General features: G+C 43.0%; 1 protein-coding gene across 3 annotated transcripts in view; it reads left to right on the forward strand.

The window, feature by feature from the left end:
- PTPRG (protein tyrosine phosphatase receptor type G) overlaps nucleotides 1–21,665 on the forward strand; it is a 402,944-nt gene that overhangs the window by 290,264 nt on the left and 91,015 nt on the right. For all 3 annotated transcript variants that reach the window (XM_040569169.1, XM_040569170.1, XM_040569171.1), the window contains 2 exons: nucleotides 8,911–9,068; nucleotides 13,841–14,033. In XM_040569169.1, the coding sequence (XP_040425103.1) occupies nucleotides 8,911–9,068; nucleotides 13,841–14,033 (351 nt within the window). The remainder of the gene's footprint in view (nucleotides 1–8,910; nucleotides 9,069–13,840; nucleotides 14,034–21,665) is intronic.

The following is a 21,665-nucleotide window of genomic DNA, read 5'->3' on the forward strand; positions in this document are numbered from 1 at the left end:
GCTTAATTTTACATGAGCAACCGTTTAAAGTTTCTTGGCTGGAAGGAAAACCAGTGAGGTCCCAAACACCCTGACGAAGTTTGGATCGACGATAACGCCTTTGGGTTTGCCCCGCAGCTTCCTGCTGAACAGTACGTTCCCGTCACGCCGCTGCTCCCAAACTCCCGCGGCCACCCGCGCAGAGCATTGTAAAGGCACACGAACGACGAGGAGGCTCTTCTCAGAGCTGTCAGCTGCCTGTTGCTGATTTTAAAATTGCTTTCGGTTCTGTACTCTGCCAAGGATTTGTCACACCTCCCGCCAGCGAGGTGCCTGCTATTCTCACTCCTGCTTTCCCTGCCGCGAAGCGCGCGGCGAGCACGCGTCTGCCGCGGAGCCGCTGGAGACTGACAGCTGGGAGCACGCAGTCCTCCCTCCGCAGAAGGGATGGAGCACAGGCAGGCGTGATGTGCTTTTTCTGACGCCGACTTGCCGGTGTCTTTCAGCTCTAACCACTGGCGGTCTTTTTTAGCTCCTCTTCGAACGCTGTTTTCCTCGTGGAAGCTGGCAGCAGAGCCTCCAGCTGCGCTGGTGCTGCTGGGATGATGCATGTCCTTCGTTGAAGGTGCATGGTTGAGTAACGAACAACACGGGGCCTAGTCATGGTGCTGGAAATCAGACTTTTCTGCCTCTGTTTTGCTGCTGATGTGTTCACCTGAGTGCCCTGAGCCTCTTTCTGCTCCTCGCCCTCCCTCGCGATGCTGAGGAGCGTGGGGCAGGACAGAGCTGTGTTTGTGCAAGGACTGAGCAGGCTCCCAGGGCTTCAGGGAGGGCAATCGTACCCCCGGGGGAACTGGGGAGACGTGAAATGCCAGGTTATGTCTTACGCAGTTGATTTGCATTAAAATGGCCACAAAAGCTTTTGTCTGTCTCATGCTTCAGCAAGATCTCAGAGGAGCGCCTAACAGGGTGGAGCTATTACACAGAAACATCGCTTTTCTTCACCTCCGCTGTCTTTTGCTCACCCCTTTTAGTACCATTTTGTGCGTAAGCCTCTTAGAGGTGGTTTTTCCTTGTTCTTACCAGCTGCCTGAAAGGCACTAAAAGGTGTTTCCTTCCCTGATTTCAATCCCGAAGGCAGTGCCTGGAGCTGGAGGCTGTGCAGTGTTTGCTTCTCCCAGGCTGGGCATGGATGCTCTGCTTGGTCCCCTTTCACCCCAAAGGCAAGGAGTTATCAGAGGAGCAGGGTCCCGCGCTACCCCAGGCTCGTGGAAAACCTTTCACTGTGATGGAAACCGTGTTTTGTCACTTGTCCTGTTCACTGTGACTGTCATGAGAACCTACACAGATCAGCAGAAAGTTATTAGCGAAGCACAAATAAATTACCGTGGCAGAAGAGCCTCTATTAATGTCACAGAGATGGGGCTCTTATTCCCTTCCTTGTCAAAAGCGAGCAGTGAAAATCAAGGTGCAGCCAGATCAAAAGCGTAGGTACAAAGTGAATCGATGGCATCTGTTGCTTGTTTGCGAGCATGGGGTGGGGTGCTGGGTAGAGGGATGCCTTTGTTTATTTAAAAGGGAGTTTGGGAACATTGTTGGTTTTTTTTCCTCTGCCTTTGAATCATCAGAGTGCCTTAACTTAAGCTCAGCATGGGGCAGAGTGAGCTCTTGGGTCTCCCGCAAGGTTGTTGAGGCGTGTTGGGGGCGACCACCAAAGCTTCAGGGGCTGCTGGGGAGACCATACCGAAATACAGTGGAAACAGAATTGCTTTAGAAACAAAAAAAGGAGCGAATAAATATGTTACACATCTCTCCAGTTGTCCTAGGCAAAAGGCAGTGAATAACCTGTTAAAATAAATCAGCACTAAAAAGGAAGCAATCCAGACAGTGTTAGTTACCCTGTGGATCTATCACACCAGAAGGCATAATAACAAGAAAACACCATTAGCAGCATGACAGGTTTTTTCTTTTGTTTTTAACTTTAACCATAATGCTACCTGACAAGCTGTTTGCTTTCTGCACTAAATATCAGGGGCTGCAGAGAAGAAAGGCAGGGGAGAGGGGTGAGGGTGAGGCGTGCTGCCATGGGACCTTGCCTTTTAAAGCGAAACTTTGAAGAAAGCAGAAACCCAATTTGGAACAAGGAAGCCCATCAAAGGAAGAGCAGCGCGATGTGTTGAACTGAGAACGAAAAGTGGAAGAGTGGTTTTTTTTTTTTTTTTTTTTCTTCTCCTCTGGGATGATCTGGGTATATTCTTTTGTTTTCTGATCTGTTCTTGTGTTCACAGTTAGAGTAGCCATGTGAAAGGGGCCAGGACACGGTTGCTGTGGAGCAAAGGCGAGGAGGAGGGAAGTGGGAAATGAAGATGAGAGCAGAGGTGATAAGTTCACACCTTTATATAGGGCAGCTCTGTGCATAGCTGCAGGGGTCTGGATCATTTAAAAGAATAAATGATGGAAGTCTTAGAAATCTCTGGTCCTTCACCTGTCTGCTCTGTGGAAAGCAGTGCTGGTCATGGCTAACCACGGACCAGCAAGCTGACATATAATTAATACATTGCACAGAAAAGCTAAATCAAGCTAACAAAAAGAAGATTGCAGCAATAAGAACTCAAAATTTAAGATGTGGCTGAATTTAGGTTGATGATGAATGTGAGCAAAGCACTGGGGACGGGGAGGAGTTGTGTGCTTTGCTGGTGGGTTTTGAGGCAATTTGCTGAGAAGAGAGGGGCGTCGAAGTCCGAGAAGGTGCAGTTGTGCTGTGGCTCCACTGGAGGATGTGAAAAGGACGTGCTCATCTGGCCAGCTCTGCCTCACTTCACCCTGCATGTGCTAGGGTTCAGCTTGCTCCAGGGATCCTCTTCCACTCCGAAGGTCTCCTTTCAGTTTCTTTTTCCTCCAGTCAGTGGTGCCTACTCTATTTCTCAGTTTCCATGTCCCCTCTCACTTTGAGTTCATATGTACCTCTGCCTTGGGTTAGATGTTGTGAAACCTGGAGAAGCCTCATCGCAGTCCAGAATGGCAACAAGCCGTTAGGCCAAAGCCTTGCATCAGCAGTATTTAAGCACTAAAGGTTCCGATTTTATTTTTTACTTCCTTGCAGACTTAAGACTCCTCCTCCCCAGCTAAACCTTTTCTTCTTAAACTCTTTAAAGAGAGGGAGGGAGAAAAATAAAGCCTGAGACTGGCACCTGCCATGGAAATGTTCAAGTTGTTGTTTTTTTTTCCATGGGAGACTCTCCTTTTTTTCTTTCCTCTCTTCATTGTGCCACTCACCAATTGTCTCAGGTTAAATGAGACTGCAGGCTCCCTGAGTAAGGACTGTTATTCTCATTCCCCTCCTCTCTGCCATGCTGTGCTGTGGTTCTTTGCATTGTTCAGCAGAGGATGTAGCCTTTAAAAAAATAAAATAAAAATGAGAGTAATAGTTGTACAGTAAGTGACAAGAATTAGACTGGGTCCAGAGGTCTGTCAGAAACTGCTCTTCATACTGGATATACACAGCGAGTACTCATTTGAAGATCTCTTCAATTAAAGTAACATATTTGTAATCTCATCTTTAACATCACCACAGTGAGTCTGGTCCCTGTCTCTGGTGTGCAGCCTGCTTTATCTTGGAAGTTCTGGCTCAGTGGGTGTGTGGCATGGTGTCCTTTTGATTATTTTCGTGTGTTTGTTTTTTAATGTTTGAATGCAGAAGCTTTAGAATGACTTGGCTCATTGTGAAAATGAAATTGGCAGTAACATTGTTTAACAAATTTGGGAGACTTTCAAAGCTCTTCATATTGGTATTGCAGATTTCAGTTACTCAAAGTGTAGCTGGGTAACGTTTCCACCTATCAGGCATTGCACATACATTAATTTTGGAAATAAGCTCATTTTAAGATATTGTTTTCAATGCAGCCAAGTTCCTGTTTTCTTACAGAAAAGCACGATGAAAGTCCAGAGCATTCCATGAGATATAAATGGACTTGGCATATAGTTATTTTCTTGTGATCTCCGATCCAAGTTCCTGTTAGATTTGAAAAGGGGTTTGATCACAGATAGTTGTGATGCTGTTTACCTGAATATCTCAAGAACCCTCCTATTCCAGAGTGATTTGGTTAAAATTCAGGGCTATCTTCTTCCAGCATTTCACAGAAATTATTTTTAGCAAGTCAGTCCTTGAAGTCGAAATATCCAACTGATAGCTCCTGCAATATAATATTTGTTGGCATCAACTTCTGAAAACTGCAGTACTTGGTGGAGATCTGCCACCGGTATCTGTTTCAAGATCTGATTTTTCCTCTGCTGGGAAAACTATTGTGCACAGCTCGGTATTAGCTCACATGTGGTGATGCTTTAACAAATACAGAGTGTAAATAGGTCAGCTCTTTAAAGCGTGCCTGCGATTGCTGTGATTTTGGGTTGGGTTATGCAAAGAATGGCCCTTGGTTCCGTGCAAAGCAGTGGGGAGATTTACCAGTCCAAACAAAGAATATACTGAGCATTACCGGCTGATGAGGAAAAAAAAAAAGTATTTCTTTGCCTAGTAAACCAAAATAATGTTGGGAGACTATACCTGATGTTGTCGAAACAGGTACTTGGTCATTCAGATGTTATCATAGGTTGCTTAGTCCTACATTTTTATGTTCTGTTTCTGCACCTAAATTGGCAAAAGAGAGTTTGCATGTGTCACGTAAATACGTTTCCTACCGCATTAGTAGGAATGTAAGTTTTTCTGTTGGTTTGCAGGCAAATCTGGAACCAGAATGTTTCATCTGCCCATGTGTACTTGTTTCAGTTTCATTGCTATTCAGGGACAAAGGCTAAGAGATAGACATGACTGTTGTGTCAGAAAGTCAGCTTTCTGCATTACCAGCTGACGGTTAATTCCTTTTCGTGAATGCGAGTTAAAATACCATATTGTGCTTTTATGCTGGGGAATACTCAGTAGTTTAAATGTCACATTCATTGTCTTAATTGTCAACAATGAATCTGTGGCACTTGATAATTTTTCCTGTGGAAATATTAGAGTGAATGCATTTCTACAAGCCTTGGTGCTGTAAACAGAGGATCCCTGTTTGCTGACTGTCAATAAAATCGGCTGTACGGCATTAGAGGGGCATCTCGGCAGACGTCCCAGGTGCCGCTCTTGTCCGCATTGCCTGGACGTGGCAGCCACAGCAATGCCTACCTTGTTGCTTTCTCAGAGGAATGCTCTGTGGTTCGAGGTCTGTCATTAGGGTCCTGATCTCTGTGGCTCCGATTTCCTGCTTGTTTATTTTTCTGCTTGGGTGCACGGCTGTGCTCTTGCACCGATGGAGTAGGACAAGGAGCAGCAGAAGAGCCCGCGTAGGTGTGAGGCTGGTTCACACGTAAGAGCAAGTAGGTGGCTCATGGGTGGCTTTTGCAGCAGTCATTGCAGTGGTTCACAGGTATTTGCAGGTCAACACAGATGTTATCACTGATGTTTTATTGCTTTTGTCTGCCAGTTCTCTTCTTAGTACCTGTCAGCAAATGCTCTCTTGTTATTTTTTATTTTGGTTTTCGTTCTCGCACAGAAGATCATGTAGTTCCCAGCCTTGCCTGGTTTCTCCCTCCTGTAAACTCCTCATCCTGCTCAGTCTGTCCCCAGTCTTCTGGGCAAAACTCATTCCAGCCCCAAGCAGGGAAAATGGGAAATAGGAGCTGGCTTTGGAAGACAGGGAAGAAAGGTTTGATGTTTTTTCCAGCTTTGCTCTTTACAATTTAGTAGGAATGTTAGTGTGAATACACACACAGTCATGTGTATATATATACATATACAAAATATTTCTTCCATATTCAGTCAATGCTGTTGCTTAGCTTGCAAATGATTCTTTTTACAGATTCACCACCAATAATAAGCAATTTAAGGATGAAATTTTAAGTGACTTGATTTTCAAATCCTATTTTCAAAACCGTCTCAAGCTCTTAGGAACGTAATTTTACGTCACTTACTGTTTCTATATGATATTGAAGAGAGATATCGGAGATAGACTCCTGAATTTCTAAGTCACTTTTTCTTTAAGCTTTTCATGAAGCTGTTAGTGACTCCAGTTGCTAAAACTGCACCATGCATCTAGATGGAAGTGATATAAATGAATAATCCTTTTTCAAAAGTACTAGGTTATTAAACCATAATCAATTGATTATCATCTATTTTAATAGTCATTTTAATCCAATTATAGGTAGTTTTTATTTTAATCTTTGGAATTCATTAACAAAAACTTACAGCATTGCTTGTAGCCATGAAAAATTAGATAGAGTACACCCTGTCCTACTTAAACTGTGTATTAGCAAAGCTACTTTTTCCTCAATGAATAGTCTTTTTCATATATCTGACTATGACTTTCCAAACGCTTAGGAAAGAAACCTTCCTAATTGATAACCAAAATTTAATCATAGTTGGATACTTCCAGTTTGCATTCAAATAAGGTATTTCTCTGTCTAAATAAGCTTCCCTTGGTTGATTATTCATATTGTAGTTCAGAATGTTTAAAAATGAAAGACAGAGTTGGATGAAATGTAGACTACTTAATACAGTGTGTGTTTAATATAAAAGTCATGCATTATTCATTTTCGCAATTTGAATAACTTTGAATTTAGCATCCCTGTTCTTCATCTTTTCCTTTGATGAACAATTAATTATTAAAATATAATATTGTCAGCATATGGCACAAAAATCCTTGAAAGTGTAAAATGAGCTCCTTTCTCCTGTCATTCCTTGATAAAGGGATACTCTGTATTCTAGGATTTCCAGGGAATGTTTAGCCAGCATCTTAAGTGTTTCCATCATTCTAAATAAAAGGTTATAAAAGTTAAAAATAGCTAAATTAATTGTAACTGAAGCCTTATTTCATAAATGTTTCAATAAAAGTGGATACAAGGGGAAAGCTCTTTTCAAAATGTCCTGTACCTCCCATCTATTTCATTTATAGTCATTGGCTGTTAATGTGAAGAGGATGTTTGCATGTTCAAATACTCTTTCAGATTCATAGCAGTCCGCTCTGTGCTCAACTTCCACGGAGAGAGAGTTTCTTAAATAGAAACACGTCATTTTGCTCTGGAGCTGTATGCCTGCTAAATTTCAAAATCAACTCCTGTGACTGAGTTTGCAATTTTTCTAACCAATTTTTCCTGTATAAAAATAAGCCAATGAGTTTTTAATTGGAAATCAAATTAAATACGACCTTTTGCTGTGATTATGATTTCTTGATTAGTTCTCTTTGAACTTTGGCCAATCATATATATTTTACTATTTATTATCTAAGCACACTTTTCTGAAGATAGGCTATGAAGGGAAAATGTGTTTTACTCTTTGTTTTCTTCTTGTGGGTTGAGAAGCCCTTCATACCTGCTTGGAATAGAAGGAGAGAAATTGTTAATGAAGAAATTACAGTATTCTGTTGCAATGTGGTGTACTTTGACTTTAATAGATTTACTCATATTTTGGAACACCGAAGGCTACAAAAACTTTCCACACCTGCCGATAACGTGCAGAAGAACAGAAGACGTCTGGAGAGCATCATATATTTGCACCTTGCAGCAGCAGTGGAGGAAAACAATCCCCTTGTTTACCGGGCTGCTGTTCAGAGCTATAGGCAAACCTCTTGATTTGATCGAGACTTCTAGAAAACTGTGGGATCTGTGGAAGCTGATTTTGCAGACCTCATCCATGTTCATTTCCTTCTGACTTCGTGACAATGTGTGTGCTGGTCATCAGCCTGTCCGCTTCACCAGCCTGTGGTGGGGGAACAGGCTTGCTTAGCAGCTCTGGTGAGACAGAGAGAAAAGAGTTTCTGCTACGTGAAGGTAGACTTTTGTTTGGAGCAAGAAGAATATAGAAAGTGAGGAATTGTGATGTATGGAAGAGCCTCGCGTGTCAGCATGCCCTGAGGCAGTGAGCACCTTTGCACAGATTGAGAGGGAGCTTCAGCCTGTGAGTCAACATAAATTGCAGAGGATAAATACTCAGGGATGGCAGGGAAATTGTCTTGCCTGCAGCTGTTTCCTCCTTTCATTTATTTATTTTTCTTCACAGTGTTAAATATTACTAGCTTGTCACTGTTACTTGAAGCTAAATGCTTTCGGTGCGTAGGTTTGCATTTCAGGCTGTTCAAGGAGCCTTCTTGGAGGAAAGACTTCATCCCCCAGCCTGCAGGACCGCAGGAAGGAGTTTCTTGGATGGAAGAGGAAGAGTGTTTTTACCTCTGAGACATGTTTGTGGTGCTGTGCCGACTGCATCCAGCAGCAGCCCCGTCATTGCCCGTATGGCTGGGTGCAGGCAATCCCATACGGGCACCGTCTGGATGCTGCTCCGAGCACCACGTTGAGCTGGAGCTTGGCTTTAGAGATGCCCTGCTGCTGTGCTGCCCTTCCCCTCAGTTCAACTCTGGTAGCTCCTGGAGATGTTTGGCTGGCCACTGCCTTGGCCATCTTGGCAGCCCACAGAGGGACTGACTGCGTTTCTGTGTCCCTTTTCCCTGCTGGTGGGGACGGGACGGGCACACAACCCGGTGCTCTTTGGTCAGGCAGCAACAAGCGGGACTGCTGGGACCGAGCTTTGTTCCTTCGAGGCTCTGACAAACACTCACTGCCATCAAGCTGAAGAGCAATTTACTGAGTGCTGAAGCCACTGAATACGGTGTTATTTCTGTGCTAGCATAAAGCAGTGGGATAACAAGGGCATTTCACACCTGCACGCCTTCTAAATAGGAGCAGTATAGGACTGACTAGCATTTTGGCTGCTCTTATAATAATCAACACATCAACTCTTACAGATAGGGTGTTTCCATCCTTCATTATATATATATATGATAAAATATGTTGTTGCCATTACACCTTGCTAGGCTGCCTATCAATGTGATGTCTGTTTTAAAGACACGTAAAAAAAAAAGTGTAATTTTACTTGTCAATCTTCCCCCGCAGAGAAGGAGACCTTTCTGGATCCCTTTGTGCTGAGGGACCTTCTGCCGGCATCGCTGGGGAGTTACTACCGCTACGCAGGTTCCCTGACGACTCCTCCATGCAGCGAGATTGTGGAGTGGATTGTTTTTCGGAAGCCTGTTCCCATTTCTTACCATCAGGTGTGTTTAGTTTGTCTGTGAAATCTCTTGATTTGCTCTCTTTCAGACAGTGTTTTCAAAACGCAATGTTTTAATTTTGAGAACAAAAAAGTTTCTGTTGACAAAAAAGGAAGTGTTGGTGATTTTTTTTTTTCTTCAGTAATATTGTTTCTGAGCAAGAGCCATCAGTCTTAAGAAGACAGTACAACATGAAACCTAGTTTCCTTTCAATGATTTATTTGGTATTGTTTTTGTTAAGATTAAATTAAGCTGTGGTGTAAATATTTACATGGAGTTCCCTTTTATTCTTTTTAATTGAAACTTTCTTTTCAAAGTAAAGTGAGTGATTTCAGTTCTGCTCAGATTTAGTAATTTGAACTAATTACATTAGAAAAGACGTGTTTCTATTAATTCTCCATGGTTAACTGTTTTTGTAACACAGTAAAGCTGCCATTATGTGCTTAGAGAGCTGGTACACAAATCTTTAAAATTAGCACATAGCAGCTTTTAATGCAAATAGATGCAATGTCTGGGATTTGTCTGGAGAAGAATGTTCCCAATAAAGTAATGGATAAACGCAGTCAAATGTTTACCAGTTAAGAGTATTTTTGACATTTTAAGATTGTCATCTTTAGAAAATGATCCTGCTGAAATTAGTCTTTCCTTTATTCATCTGTCTTGAGCTACCAAAGCAAAGTTCTTAAATACATTAACTCTGCAAACCCTAAGTGAGTAGTTCACAGGATGGTCGTGACTGACAGATGTTGGTTCTCAAGGATTTCAAAAGGGCGGAAGGCAATTGCTGTGTCCCCACTCCAGACTTGTTTTCACGTTTTCTAGATCCCATTGCTTCTCCTGTGGACCCTTTCATGTTTTTTTGAAGTGCCTTGTTCAAACGCTCAGGTCTCAGCACTTTCAGCTGGGCTCCCCTGAGGCTCAGGGACGTGGCAGGATGCATGTGTCGAGCCACCTGTGCTGGTATTACTTCACCTTTTTCACAAAAGCACGATGTTATTACCCGTGTTCAGCTGGTGGCCAGCAGGAACCCTTTTGCTAGATGCTCTCTCCAGAGCACTCTCTAGCAGTGCTGCTGAACATCATGTGTTCGCGCAGGCGACGATTCTGGCTGAAGCGTGGGACTTTTTGCACATGGTCGCGGTTGAATCGGACCCTTTGTTTTTTTCAGTCTGTTTCTCTGATTGTCAAGATCATTTTGAATTCTGTCCTTGCCTGCAGGATACTTGCAAGCCCTTGTAGCTTTTCACTACATCAATAACTTTACTGTTTACTCCTGGGTGGCTGTGAGGCCTGACCCACACTCAGTTTTATACCCTGCATACCACCCTGTATACACATCGAGTGGGTCATGGACTTTTTTCTTCTTTTTCTGTTTTAACAAATGCAAATGAACTGCTAAATACCAATTATGGCTATCACTATTGTGGTATAAAGGTACTTTATCCTGGCAGAGCTTCTTTCCTGTGCTGTAGAGCAATAACTGTGCCAAGCCAAGCCTTTAAAATTTGGCATTGTGCTGCTTTATGAATGTGTGTGTGGTTGAAGAGCTGGGTATTCTGTATGTAGACAGACTTTCATTGATACTACAACACATGTGGAATAAATAATAGTATTCTTCCCCTTGGCAGTTCTAGATGGGTGTATTTTAAGAGCCTGCCACCCTGCCATTGCTATGATTATTATTTGTTCCTCTAACAGAAACAGTGCAGTATAATCCATTGCCACAGTTTAACCTTCTTTATCACAAACCCCATGAAGCAGTCTGTAATCCCAGAGGAGGAAAGTGATATTGTTTAAGCTTTGTTGCTGTTCCAATTAAATCCTTGCTTTTGTGCAAAATACCTTGCTGTAAAAAGGACAGTACTGAAGTGGTCCATTTGTGGAGGCTTCTCTGTTTTATTCTCAGTGCTCCATCATCATCATCTCTCCCGATAATTAGACAACAAAACAGGACAAGCCGTGTCACCCTGTAGATGCATTGTCAAGCTAAGTGCATTCAATGACGCAAAGCATGGCATTATCTCTCATAATGCATACCTCAGAGTATCTCATTGTGCTTATAACAGTTTTAGTATTTTTAATTGCCATTTATATATCCAGCCCTTAGAAAACTGGGCGCATCAGGCTTTAATGGTTTGTAATTACATGACTTGGAATTTTAGATCAGGTTTCTCTCTATCTACAACAGTCTTAAAACAGCTTTTCATTTGTTCTTCTGAACAGGAGCTCTTGTACTCCTTGAAGAGCATGAACGTAGCTCCTTGACTGTGACTCTTCTCTTTTTTTCCTGCCAGCTATAGATCAATTAATTTCTCATTTGTGGTAGATAATATTTTTATAGTAAAAATGAAGTCGAAATGACTTATATATACTTCAACACATAAAAAGGGGAAGGTTAAAAATCATATTTGAATTGGCAATTGTTAAAATGCAATTATCCCTCCCCAAGGTAGCATGGCAGAAGAAAATATTTTAAAAGTTCTCACTGAAAGTTTAAAAATTCAATTAATGTCATGGAAGTGTAAGCTTAGAGACTTGACTTGATAAGGAGCAGTTGGTACCCAGTTCATGAACTTCTATGGAGTAACTTTAAGGCCTGTTAGTTGGCTTCATCAAAACTGGTTCTAGAGCATGAAGGGAAAAAGGTAGGTAAATATTTACAGAGTTGTGGTCAGTGCCTACATGGAATGTCATGGGAGAGCACAGGGCTTAGCAGGATCATCTGGTTTCTTTGTTAAGAAAAAAGTATAAGATGATAGTCCCTTTACCCACCTTTTTTTTTAGCCTATCTATCATTGCTTCTGACTGCCTTGTGCTAATTAGGAAATAGTTTTCAAGATTTTTCAAGATATTTCTCTGAAGAATCAGAGAGAAGATTACAGCTGAGAACCAGAGAATAGGGCATTCATCTAAGATGCAGAAAAAGTCTAATCCAAATCCTACCATCAGTGCACACAAGGCTGGAAGCGGCACCTGGGTACCCTGCCTGTGACGGGAATCAGTCACCAGCTGTCAGCCCTCCCTGCTGGTCGCCTCCCCTCGCTCTGCATCAGCTTCCTGCTTGTACAGTAAGGGTAGGGAGAAGGGGAGGCTGCTACTGAAAACGTACAAGCCTGAGTTGTGCTGTTACCTTGGAAGTGATTGCCTGTTATGAGACCCAGTTCCCTCGTCTTTGTGTTTGAGCACAGATCTGCCAAACTCAGGATCTGCACTGCGAGGTCTATCCCTTCTCCCTCCTGTTGTCCATGTGCTGCTCGCAGTGATAATGTTCCCATACATTTCCCATTGGCCAGCCCAGCACAGCTCCCCGCTCCAGGGAGACTGACTTTTGAAATGAGAAGTGTAGAAATTGACTCTCTCGTGCCTTGGGGGTTGGAGAAGTTTTACCAATTTCAACCCAGTAACGAGAATCGTCAAGCCCAGCAGAACAGGCAAGCTGGATGGCAGCAGCAGCAGAAGGGAGTTTCTGTTTACTGGTTTGAAGGGAAATTAAATATCGATAGCGAGTGTCTCTTGGTTCAGCAGAGGATGCTTAGCTGCTCCGTTGCAGCTTCCTTTGATTATTGTTATCAGCACTATCAACTGAGGCTACAATGATAATTTTTCCCAGTTGCAAGTTTCAGGACTTGCATTCATTTCCATAGCTTTTAGAGCAGATGCACTTAATGAAAAGTATGTAGCTTTCAGAGTGACCTATTAAACTATGAGTGTTGTGTAAGTCCCTTTTTAAAGTCACGGGCCATTCTGTATTCCCCAAATCCATACTATCAATATTATGTAATTGCTGTAAACAATATCAGCAGTGAGTCCTTCTTTGCTCTGTCTTCTTCAACCTTTCCAGCGGCGACATAACTGATTCTAGTTCTTGACCTGAACGATAACAAGCTATTTGTAAATGCTATGCTGACCTTGATAGCTGTGAGAACAACATTAGCTGAAAATATTTTCACCTTAGTTTGCTAGAAATTTCCTTCTAGGAAATGCTGAGATACAAACTAATGGAAAAGTTTTCCAATTACAGTTCTTTCTCACAGGTTAATACGTTTTATTAAAAATAGCTCAGATCTGAACACAACTGAGGAAACTTATTCCCAGAGGAATATGTGCTCGCTGTGACCATTTTGTGTTATTTTTTCTCACCCTGTAGTTAGGTACCAGAGGGAGCAGTGGCTGGTAGGGAGGTCAGGGTGCTTGGAGCAGGGAGCCCTCAGATTGTGCTGCTCTGCTACTGACCTGCTCGTGGGCAAGTCAGCTCGGGGGTTTGGGTGCCGGTCCCATAAAGCTGGGACAACTGCAGCGACCTTTGTGCAACAGTGCTGCAAGAGCTGGCCATGGAGCTCACTCAGCCTGGCAGCTAGGCATCGTGATTCAGAGCTAAGGTAACGTCACCCTCTCCTGGAGAGGGTCTTGGGGTGGAAACATTTTTTGGCATGATACTATGAAATAAAACGGTGCCAGCAATGAGGAGGGTTTGGCGTGGCTGTCACACATGAAATCCATCCAGACAGAGGGGTCTAAAGGGCAAACATTTCCTTGCCCATGACAGACAACAGTGAGTTGCTCGAAGGTCTTCTCTTCTGCTGGGCAGGATAAGCCCTGTGCTGAGATAAGACGGTTGGCAGTGATTTCAGTGGGCAGCCCGACTTCCCGCATGGTTTATCAGTCTTGGCATCAACACTTCCTGCTATTTTACTTTCTTATCAGCCACCCGGATTTCACCACATTGTTTTCTAATTAATGTCCTTTCTCTTCCCTGCCATGATGGCTGTGGTCAGCTGGAGGCTTTCTACTCCATATTCACCACTGAGCAACAAGACCATGTCAAGTCCGTGGAGTACCTGAGGAATAACTTCCGACCACAGCAAAGCCTGAACAACAGGAAGGTGTCTAAGTCTGCTGTGAAGGATGCTTGGAGCCAAGATATGACAGACATCTTGGAAAATCCACTCGGCACAGAAGCTTCCAAAGGTAGATTATGCTTATGAATTTTGCACTTGACTAATGAGAGATTTTTTTTGTCTGCTTTCTCATTAAATCGTGTTGAGGATAGCTGCGAGCTGCCAAGAAATAATGCGGTGTATGCAGGTATGCTTTGTTGGTATCTGTTAATGAATTAACTAATCCTGTGTGTGCCTACAGTTACCTGTCAAACTCACTGTCATGAGGTACCATGGTGATAAAGCCCCAGAATCTGCAAGTCCCAAACTGCTGATGTCCCTGTTTCTGCCAACTGGCTGTAGGGCCTTAGAGATGCCTGACAAATGGGAAGTGCTAACGAAAAGGGTCAGCAGTAAAATTTTGGCCCCGTTAGCAGTGACTCATTGGGTGTTTGAATGGAAGTAGGGTATCCGGATGTGGTCATGGTTTTCATTTTTACAAGTAACAGGAGTACTGAAGAACTGCCGAGCTTTTAATTAAAAGTTTGTCTCAATCTTTTGGTAATGGTGACTGGGAAAAAAAACCCTCCTCCTTATAGACAGGTGATTTTATAATGTCTTGCTGAAGTGTTTCATGTGCCTTTTTGTAGAGCAGCTGGTGCTCGCTTCTGTCAGACACTGGATAATGAGCTGGATGGAGGGGGGTGGGAGGGAGGCTGCAGTTGTTGCGTTGGCACAGACAGCCTTGACTAGAGGAGCACATCAAAAATTCTGAGAGAATTGTGTACTGGTTAAAATAAGACTAGAAATAAATATCATTTACTACCTTTATTTGCCTTTATTTTATTGACTGGTGTAATTTATAGGTAGGAGGAATGACACGTAGTTCCCAGTCTTCAGTCTTGAAAAGTGCTTGGTGCTTAACCAGTCCTGAGTAAAGGTAAAAGAAGAGGGGGCAGTTTGCCAGAAGGAAACAACTAAGCAGATTTACAATCTGCCCTTGCGTACCTGGCATTTTCACCTGGCCAGGCACATAGAGCGTAGTTTGAGATGTGAATCATGAAAACAGCTGCGTTCAGCAGCCTCACCCTCCCACGAGAGTGCTGAAAGAGTGTATTTCTCAGGGCTCATTACTCTGTGAGCGTGCTTATTTTTATATATATAATATACACGTACACAAACCTCGTGTACATTAAAGGCAGCCTTGGGACGGAAAATTTACATCAGAAGTGAGAAGGAGATCTTGGGAATGAAGAGACCCTGCTATGCTCTGATGCTCTGGTCTACAGTTTTCAATCAGTGTTTTAACAGCAACACGTGTCAATATTTATTTCTTCAGTTATATCCTGTGTACTTGTTACCTACCCAGAACAGTGATGAAAGTTAATAGGTTACGTTATGTTGAAAGTGACAAAACTCTCTAGTTATTATTTTGAGTGCAGCCAAGGTACCCTCTGGTACATGTGGTATAATATTCAAGGTTTTACTGTTTTGGCCACATGCCGCTGAATATTCCTCACCTCACTGGGAGGTTTTTAAGATTAAAAAAATGTTCTGGGTGATTTTCACCCCCACAGTAAAGATCTCAAACTCACAATTAAGGGCATTACAAACACTAAGGTCTGTAGTTAATGGGCTGATCTTGAACTTGGAAAGGTTGATATTGAAGGGGCACTGGAAGTAACTGGAAAGATTCTCATGAACTTTGCTCCTTATGGACTCTAAGACCCAGATTCAGACAAGTACACGTGGTTTAGCTAACATGATGTGAGCCAACCCACTGGATCAAGAGAGCTTCATAAACACTAGTCCACATTTGGATAGCTTCGTACCTGGGTGCTTAACATCTTACACGCTTGTGGAGTGGTTTCCACAGAAAGTTCTCTCTGGGTCCTCCCCCAACATGTCCAGGTACTGTAATGCTCTGTGCTCATGCCCGCCTGTGAGTTTGAGCTTGCAACGTGCTCATCAGAGACTCTTAGGTAGGAGCCGTGTGTATCCCCTCTTCCAGTGATGTGACAGCGTTCAGCATGCCATCTAATGGCAGGGACAATGCTGAAGTCAGTGATTTTTTTTTTTTTTCCCTCGAGCTTTTGCTGTAGGAGGCTAATGGCTGGGCAGCCAGTCTTTTTGTACCAGCTCTGTCAACTTGTCACTTTTTGGGTTGTGTGCACACCAGGGGACACTGAAAATAGGTGCATTTTTTTTCACAAACTTAAAAATAAATAGGTTGCTGCAGTGTTACTAACACAAAATGGATTGTAGCGTATCCTCCAAAGGTTACAGGGATCAGTTATAGCTGTTCTAGAGGTATAACAACGTGGATGTTTCTGGCCCCTTCTTTGACAAAGGTGAACAGTGATGATGTGCCTGGTCTACTGCACATTCTGAACTACTGACATATAAATAAAATGAGTTGAAGTCATAATACTTGAGTGAAAGCAAAACCTATTGTTTATTCAGCTAGTAAATACAGTACCTCTTTATATAGTGTCATTCATGCAAAAGTACTGAGAAGCTGGATGCACAGAGTGCCTCTCAGCCAGACAGTCTAGCATACAAATATAAGAGCGTAGGGTTAGCATAACAAATTTATTTTATGCAGATTCTTCTGCACACCTCATGGTCGCGTCTCAGTGCTTTCTTTCCATGGCATTAAGCAATGTGACCAATGCCTGTCACATGTTGGCTCCTGGACGCTCTCCCTGTGCTTCAATCTGTGTGTTGTGGAAGAAGGCAAGGTCATGAAAATGCGTCTTTTACTTGCTGCAAGGTGGTATGGTTTGTGATGGTCTTCAGCTCTGGAGGGGAAGTTTGGATTTGTTTGTCGGTGTGAATTTTTGCAATTTGTTTCTTCTGTCACACACTATTAAGTCTGTGGGCAGTATTGCTAATCTAGAAAACGGCGCAGCGTTTGTTATGTAAGCCTTCCTTAGTTTGGAGGAAAACGTGCCCAGAACAATTTGCATAATGTTCAGCATAATTTTCAGAATTCCCCGGTGAATGGCGAGTTTCAGCTCAGCACAAAGCGATGCAGCTCTGCGGCTGTCCATTGAGAAGCGTGGTATCTGAATGTTTTGGCAGCAAACAGGAATGGCTTTTCTCCGAGCTATCAAAGCTATCTCAGGTCACAGAACCGTGACCAGTGGCATAACCTGTAGATACCCTGGAGGAAAACTATTTCTCACTTTATGCAAGTCCTCGGAGTATTTCTTTAGAAAAGCCCTGTAAGTGGTAGCATTTGGTAAATAAAATGTCTTCTGGGAAAAGTTGTTTTAAGTCAACCAAAAACTGTCAGTGAATTTGGATCCTGTTTGTTAGCTAATGTGAATGTTATGTCTTTTCTTTTGTGGTTACTCTCCTCTGTTTCCTTTTTTTTTTTTTTTTTTTTTTTTTTAATTTTAAAGAGGCAATAAGGGGAAGTGGCAGTGTTTACAATAACCAGAATACAAGATGGGGAAAATGTTTTAGTTGATTTTAAATGCTGTAGAGGACTTATTTTTCACTTGAGAGTGGAAACTCCAGTTTTCCTTTTGTGTTAGTACTTAGCAAGAGGAGTTTTCTTTGGTTCCTTTATCTCATTCCTTCCTCCTGTTGGCAAAAGCCGATTTAAAACAGTTCTCATGAGGACTGCTGGTATGCCTGGACTAAAAGCATATGTGTAAGACCTTTGCTGAATCAGAGCCTAGGAACAGAACTTAATTCCGAAGTTGACCCTGGAGCTGTTTCAAGAAACCATACGGATCACCTTTAAATATATTATTTCTGAGATGTACCTTTCAGGATGTGCACAGTTCAGCTATATAATAGTAGCAGTTGGTGGATCGATAATAAACCACCATGCAACAATGTCTTTTAAGAAGGTTAAACTTTTAGAGCTTCAAGACATACAGTGAACTATGCTGTTAAATAATACAGATCGTCAGGCCTGTAAAATTTAACAAGAGGACTCACCGGTGTTACAGTGCCATCTTATATAAAGTTTTGCAAATTTGTGGGTTCTCTGTACTTCTCTGTACAGACTTATTAAACCAGGAGTGTGTTTGTAAAATACTCGCCAATACTGCAAGTAACAGGCAGTGGCAGCGTTGGGGTTTTTGCACATGACCTTCTCTGTTAAAATTGTCTCCTTTCTTACCTGGCCTGTCTTCTGTGGCTTAGGACTGTGTTGCTCTGTCCCGTCACGTATTGTGTTCCTGGCTTTTCACAGGCAGCGTTCAAGCAGCTCTGCTAGAGTTATTGCTAATTAGTTATCAGTTTAATAGTGTACATCGCTCTTAGGAGACACATAAACAGAATTCTTACATAAAAGTCTATCCAGTTCAAGGACCTGACTCTGCATGTTCTTTACTACTTTCATATGTTGTCCCATCAAGGAGAGAGATATTTACAAAACATTACCTGCTTCGGTGAGAGTGTAGGCATGGAAGCTTAGGAAGAAAAGGTGTTTCATTTCCTTGCTTCAGGATGTACTCCAAGTGCAACAATATTTGCCCGTTTTATTTTGCTCCTGATTAGGATTATCAAATGTTTCTTTATGTTTTTTAACTCTGAAAGAAAAAACCTTTAACCTTTCTGCCTCATTAAACGTGCTGCAAGCCTCACAACACTTAAACAAGCATCCCATGTGAGGGGCTCTTGACATCAGAGTTTTCTTTCACAGATGCCTGATTACTTCCCCAAAGGTGTCTGATTACTCTTTGCTGGAGTCTCAAATGATGCCGTTTCCCATCAGTGGGAATTCGCCTTAGAGTACCATCTTTAATTATGATCCTAGACTAAGTTAAATAATAAGCAGTCATAAATTCACTCCAGTAAAACTTTGAACTCTAACCGAACAGCTGGGACATTTCTCTAGTAGTGTACAGGTGATCCTTTTCCTTTTTTCTCTTTGTCAAGCCGTAGCGATACACAGTTTGGAGGTCATTGTAACTTAGTGCCACTAAAACTACCCAAAAGGTACTTGGATTTTCCTTCCCGCATGGCTCCAGCTGGCAACCTGCACTCAAAGGTAGAGCACCGCTCAAGCAAAGCACTTTAGTTCATATTCACTACTTCACAGCACCTGACAACAGGAAAGAAAGCTAGGCTTTCTGCAAAGAAGGTGTTGTCTTTTCTGCGTGGCATAGCATGGCGTGGCATGGCATCGCTGTGCTGGAGTGCATCTCCGCTGCAGCATTGTCTGAAGTTTTGCTGGAGATTCAGCGCGGTGCAGTGACAACGTCACTCTGAGGCAGATAGTTCAGAGCATTGACAGCAGTATTTCTCAATGAGAACAAGTTGTTTGCCTCAATTAGAGCCTTTGTTATTACTCCCAGTAATTTGTTTTGCTTTCTAAATGCCCATGTTTTATGAGAACTCTCTCAAAACAACTTCACGGTCTCTTCATGCCCTCAGGTTCTCTCTGGGAGGCCAAAAAGGGGGTTAGGCAGACAAATTCTGCTCTTACAGAATACCATGCATATATTTTATGCAGACCTAAATGACCACAAAATATTGTATAGCAATAAGTGTAATCTCCTACCTGAAGCAGCATCTAAATTTACAACATTGTAAACGTAAATTTAAAATTGCACATTATTGACATCTTAACTTGGAATTGCTAAAGCAAAATGATACTCTTTATTTTCCTTAAAAATCTTAGGGAAAAAATGAATGAGAACCTTTTTAGTTAATTTATGATATATTTACCACTTGATTGCTCTCATGCTTTGGAAGAATCTGTTTTACAGGTTGATTTCCTCATAGAGTAACAACTCCTTCCCCGTTTCCTTGGATGACCGGACTTTTCCTCCTTTCCTTTTTGATTTCATATTGTTATGAAGATTGTCCTTTTCCAATTCCATTCCCCTTTCATGGGCTGTGTACTTTAATCAGGTCAGTGCCCTACTACTGTGTGCTGGTGCAGATGAATCTATGTATCATTATTAGGATTTCAGCTGGCGCAGCAGGCTGACTCGGTGCAAAAGGTTGCACTTGAGGGTGGTAACGCCGTGCTGCTAATTGCTTGCCCTGCATCTTCTCTGCACTGTGGACTTGCCCAGCTGCCACTACGCCTCAGTGCTCCTAGTAAATGTACTCCCTTACTGCTGCGATAGTCTCTTCTGACGTGAACCTTGGGTACCTGCTGTAATCTCTTCAGGCAGAAATCAGTCTGCTCCTTGGGTATTTCTCATCCTTTCCACCTCAGATGTGCTTTCCTCATCCGTGTCCTGTTCTGCAAGGCTTGATCCTTGGACACACAGTTGTCTTGGAGCACAGTGTGCAACAGCAGGAGAGGACAGGCTTCTTCCAAAGGTTCTTGCATTAGTCAGGTAGAAGACAAAGCATTACAGCAAAAGGCGTGACCCATTTTAAAAGGGAGTCAGGTACAAAAAAGTGAGGTGCACGTACTTGACCTCATGCCTCCCCTCGCAGCGGCTCTGTTCTGCAGGCTTCTCTTTTCACCTGTCGTAACCTTGGTGAGGTTGTCATGTGAGCACGGCGTGTGTCCATAGCTGAATGTAGTGGGCAGCGTGTCAGTAGGTTTATTAATAAGCAGTAATTCTTGCACTTGTTTAGATATTATGAAAGGCCCGAACCAAAAGAGCAAGAGGAATTTGGTGTGAAAGCTGAAACGTGGTTTGGGTTTGTAGCTGCCACTAAAGCTAGCAGAGCTGAGTACTTGTAAGGGAGCTTGATGATTAATTCCACTTAAACCCTCCAGGGAATTCATTTCTGCGCTGCCTACCTACTGGTCTAGCTGTATGGCCCACAGAAGTACTGATTTTAATTTCAGTGTTGACTGTACTTTGTGCCATGAATGCCTGCAGCAAATCCCTCGCATAGGAAAAAGCCTCCAAAAGCTGCAAAAGGGAAGCCGCTTTCCCACCCTGATTTTGGACATCCCTGAGGCACATACTAGGATGCTCTGCCTGCCCTGTTGGTTTGTCCCTCCTATGCCTCGTGGTGCAAGCCACCCTCACCCAGACACGGCAGTTCGGCAAACGCAGCAGAGACGCATCCTTCCAGCAGGAATTCCCTCTTGCTCCCCACACCGATGAGCACGTGCCTCTGAACGTGATCACACGTGTTGTATCAGGTGCACTGTATAGATAAGGAGGCAGGTGTACACTTTAAACACAGGGCACCCTCTGTGTGTGCATGCGTGTGTAATATAAACACAAAGCTTGAAGGGCAGATCCTCGGCAGGCATCAGCTTAGCCCAGCATGGAGCAAGGCTGATCTGCGCCTGCTGAGGATTCAGGCCGCAGCTGTAGAAGTGGTGGCTGTGAAATCTACGAAATATTCGGGCTCAACCACAACATAGTAAAACGCATAGCCCATGCCTTTCAGTAAAACAGGGTCCGTCGCCGTGATGCCATGGAAACTCAAATGCTACAAAGAAAACCATACAGGAAGGAATCAAATGCACTCCGAACGCTGGCTGTACGTTCACCTCAGGAAACGGGCAGGCAGCAGAGGGGCAAAGCCCGCCTGCCCAGAGCCCCTGTGTCAGAAGTGCCCCCCACGCTGGTTAGCTCGGGAGGTTGCTTCATGGTGCTCATAAAACAAGTGGGGGGTCTGTCAATGTCCCTTACACCTTAAGAAACAACCTTGTTTGAAGCACAGTGAAAGGTAAGAGCAGGGAAGATAAATAGTCTGTCTCCTAGCTACATTCTGTCTGTGGATTGAAGTAGATCGACACAAATATTTGCGTGTACAGCATGCTCCAGAGCCTGCA

Source organism: Cygnus olor, chromosome 10 (assembly GCF_009769625.2).
Source record: "Cygnus olor isolate bCygOlo1 chromosome 10, bCygOlo1.pri.v2, whole genome shotgun sequence".
NCBI classification, from domain to species: domain Eukaryota; kingdom Metazoa; phylum Chordata; class Aves; order Anseriformes; family Anatidae; genus Cygnus; species Cygnus olor.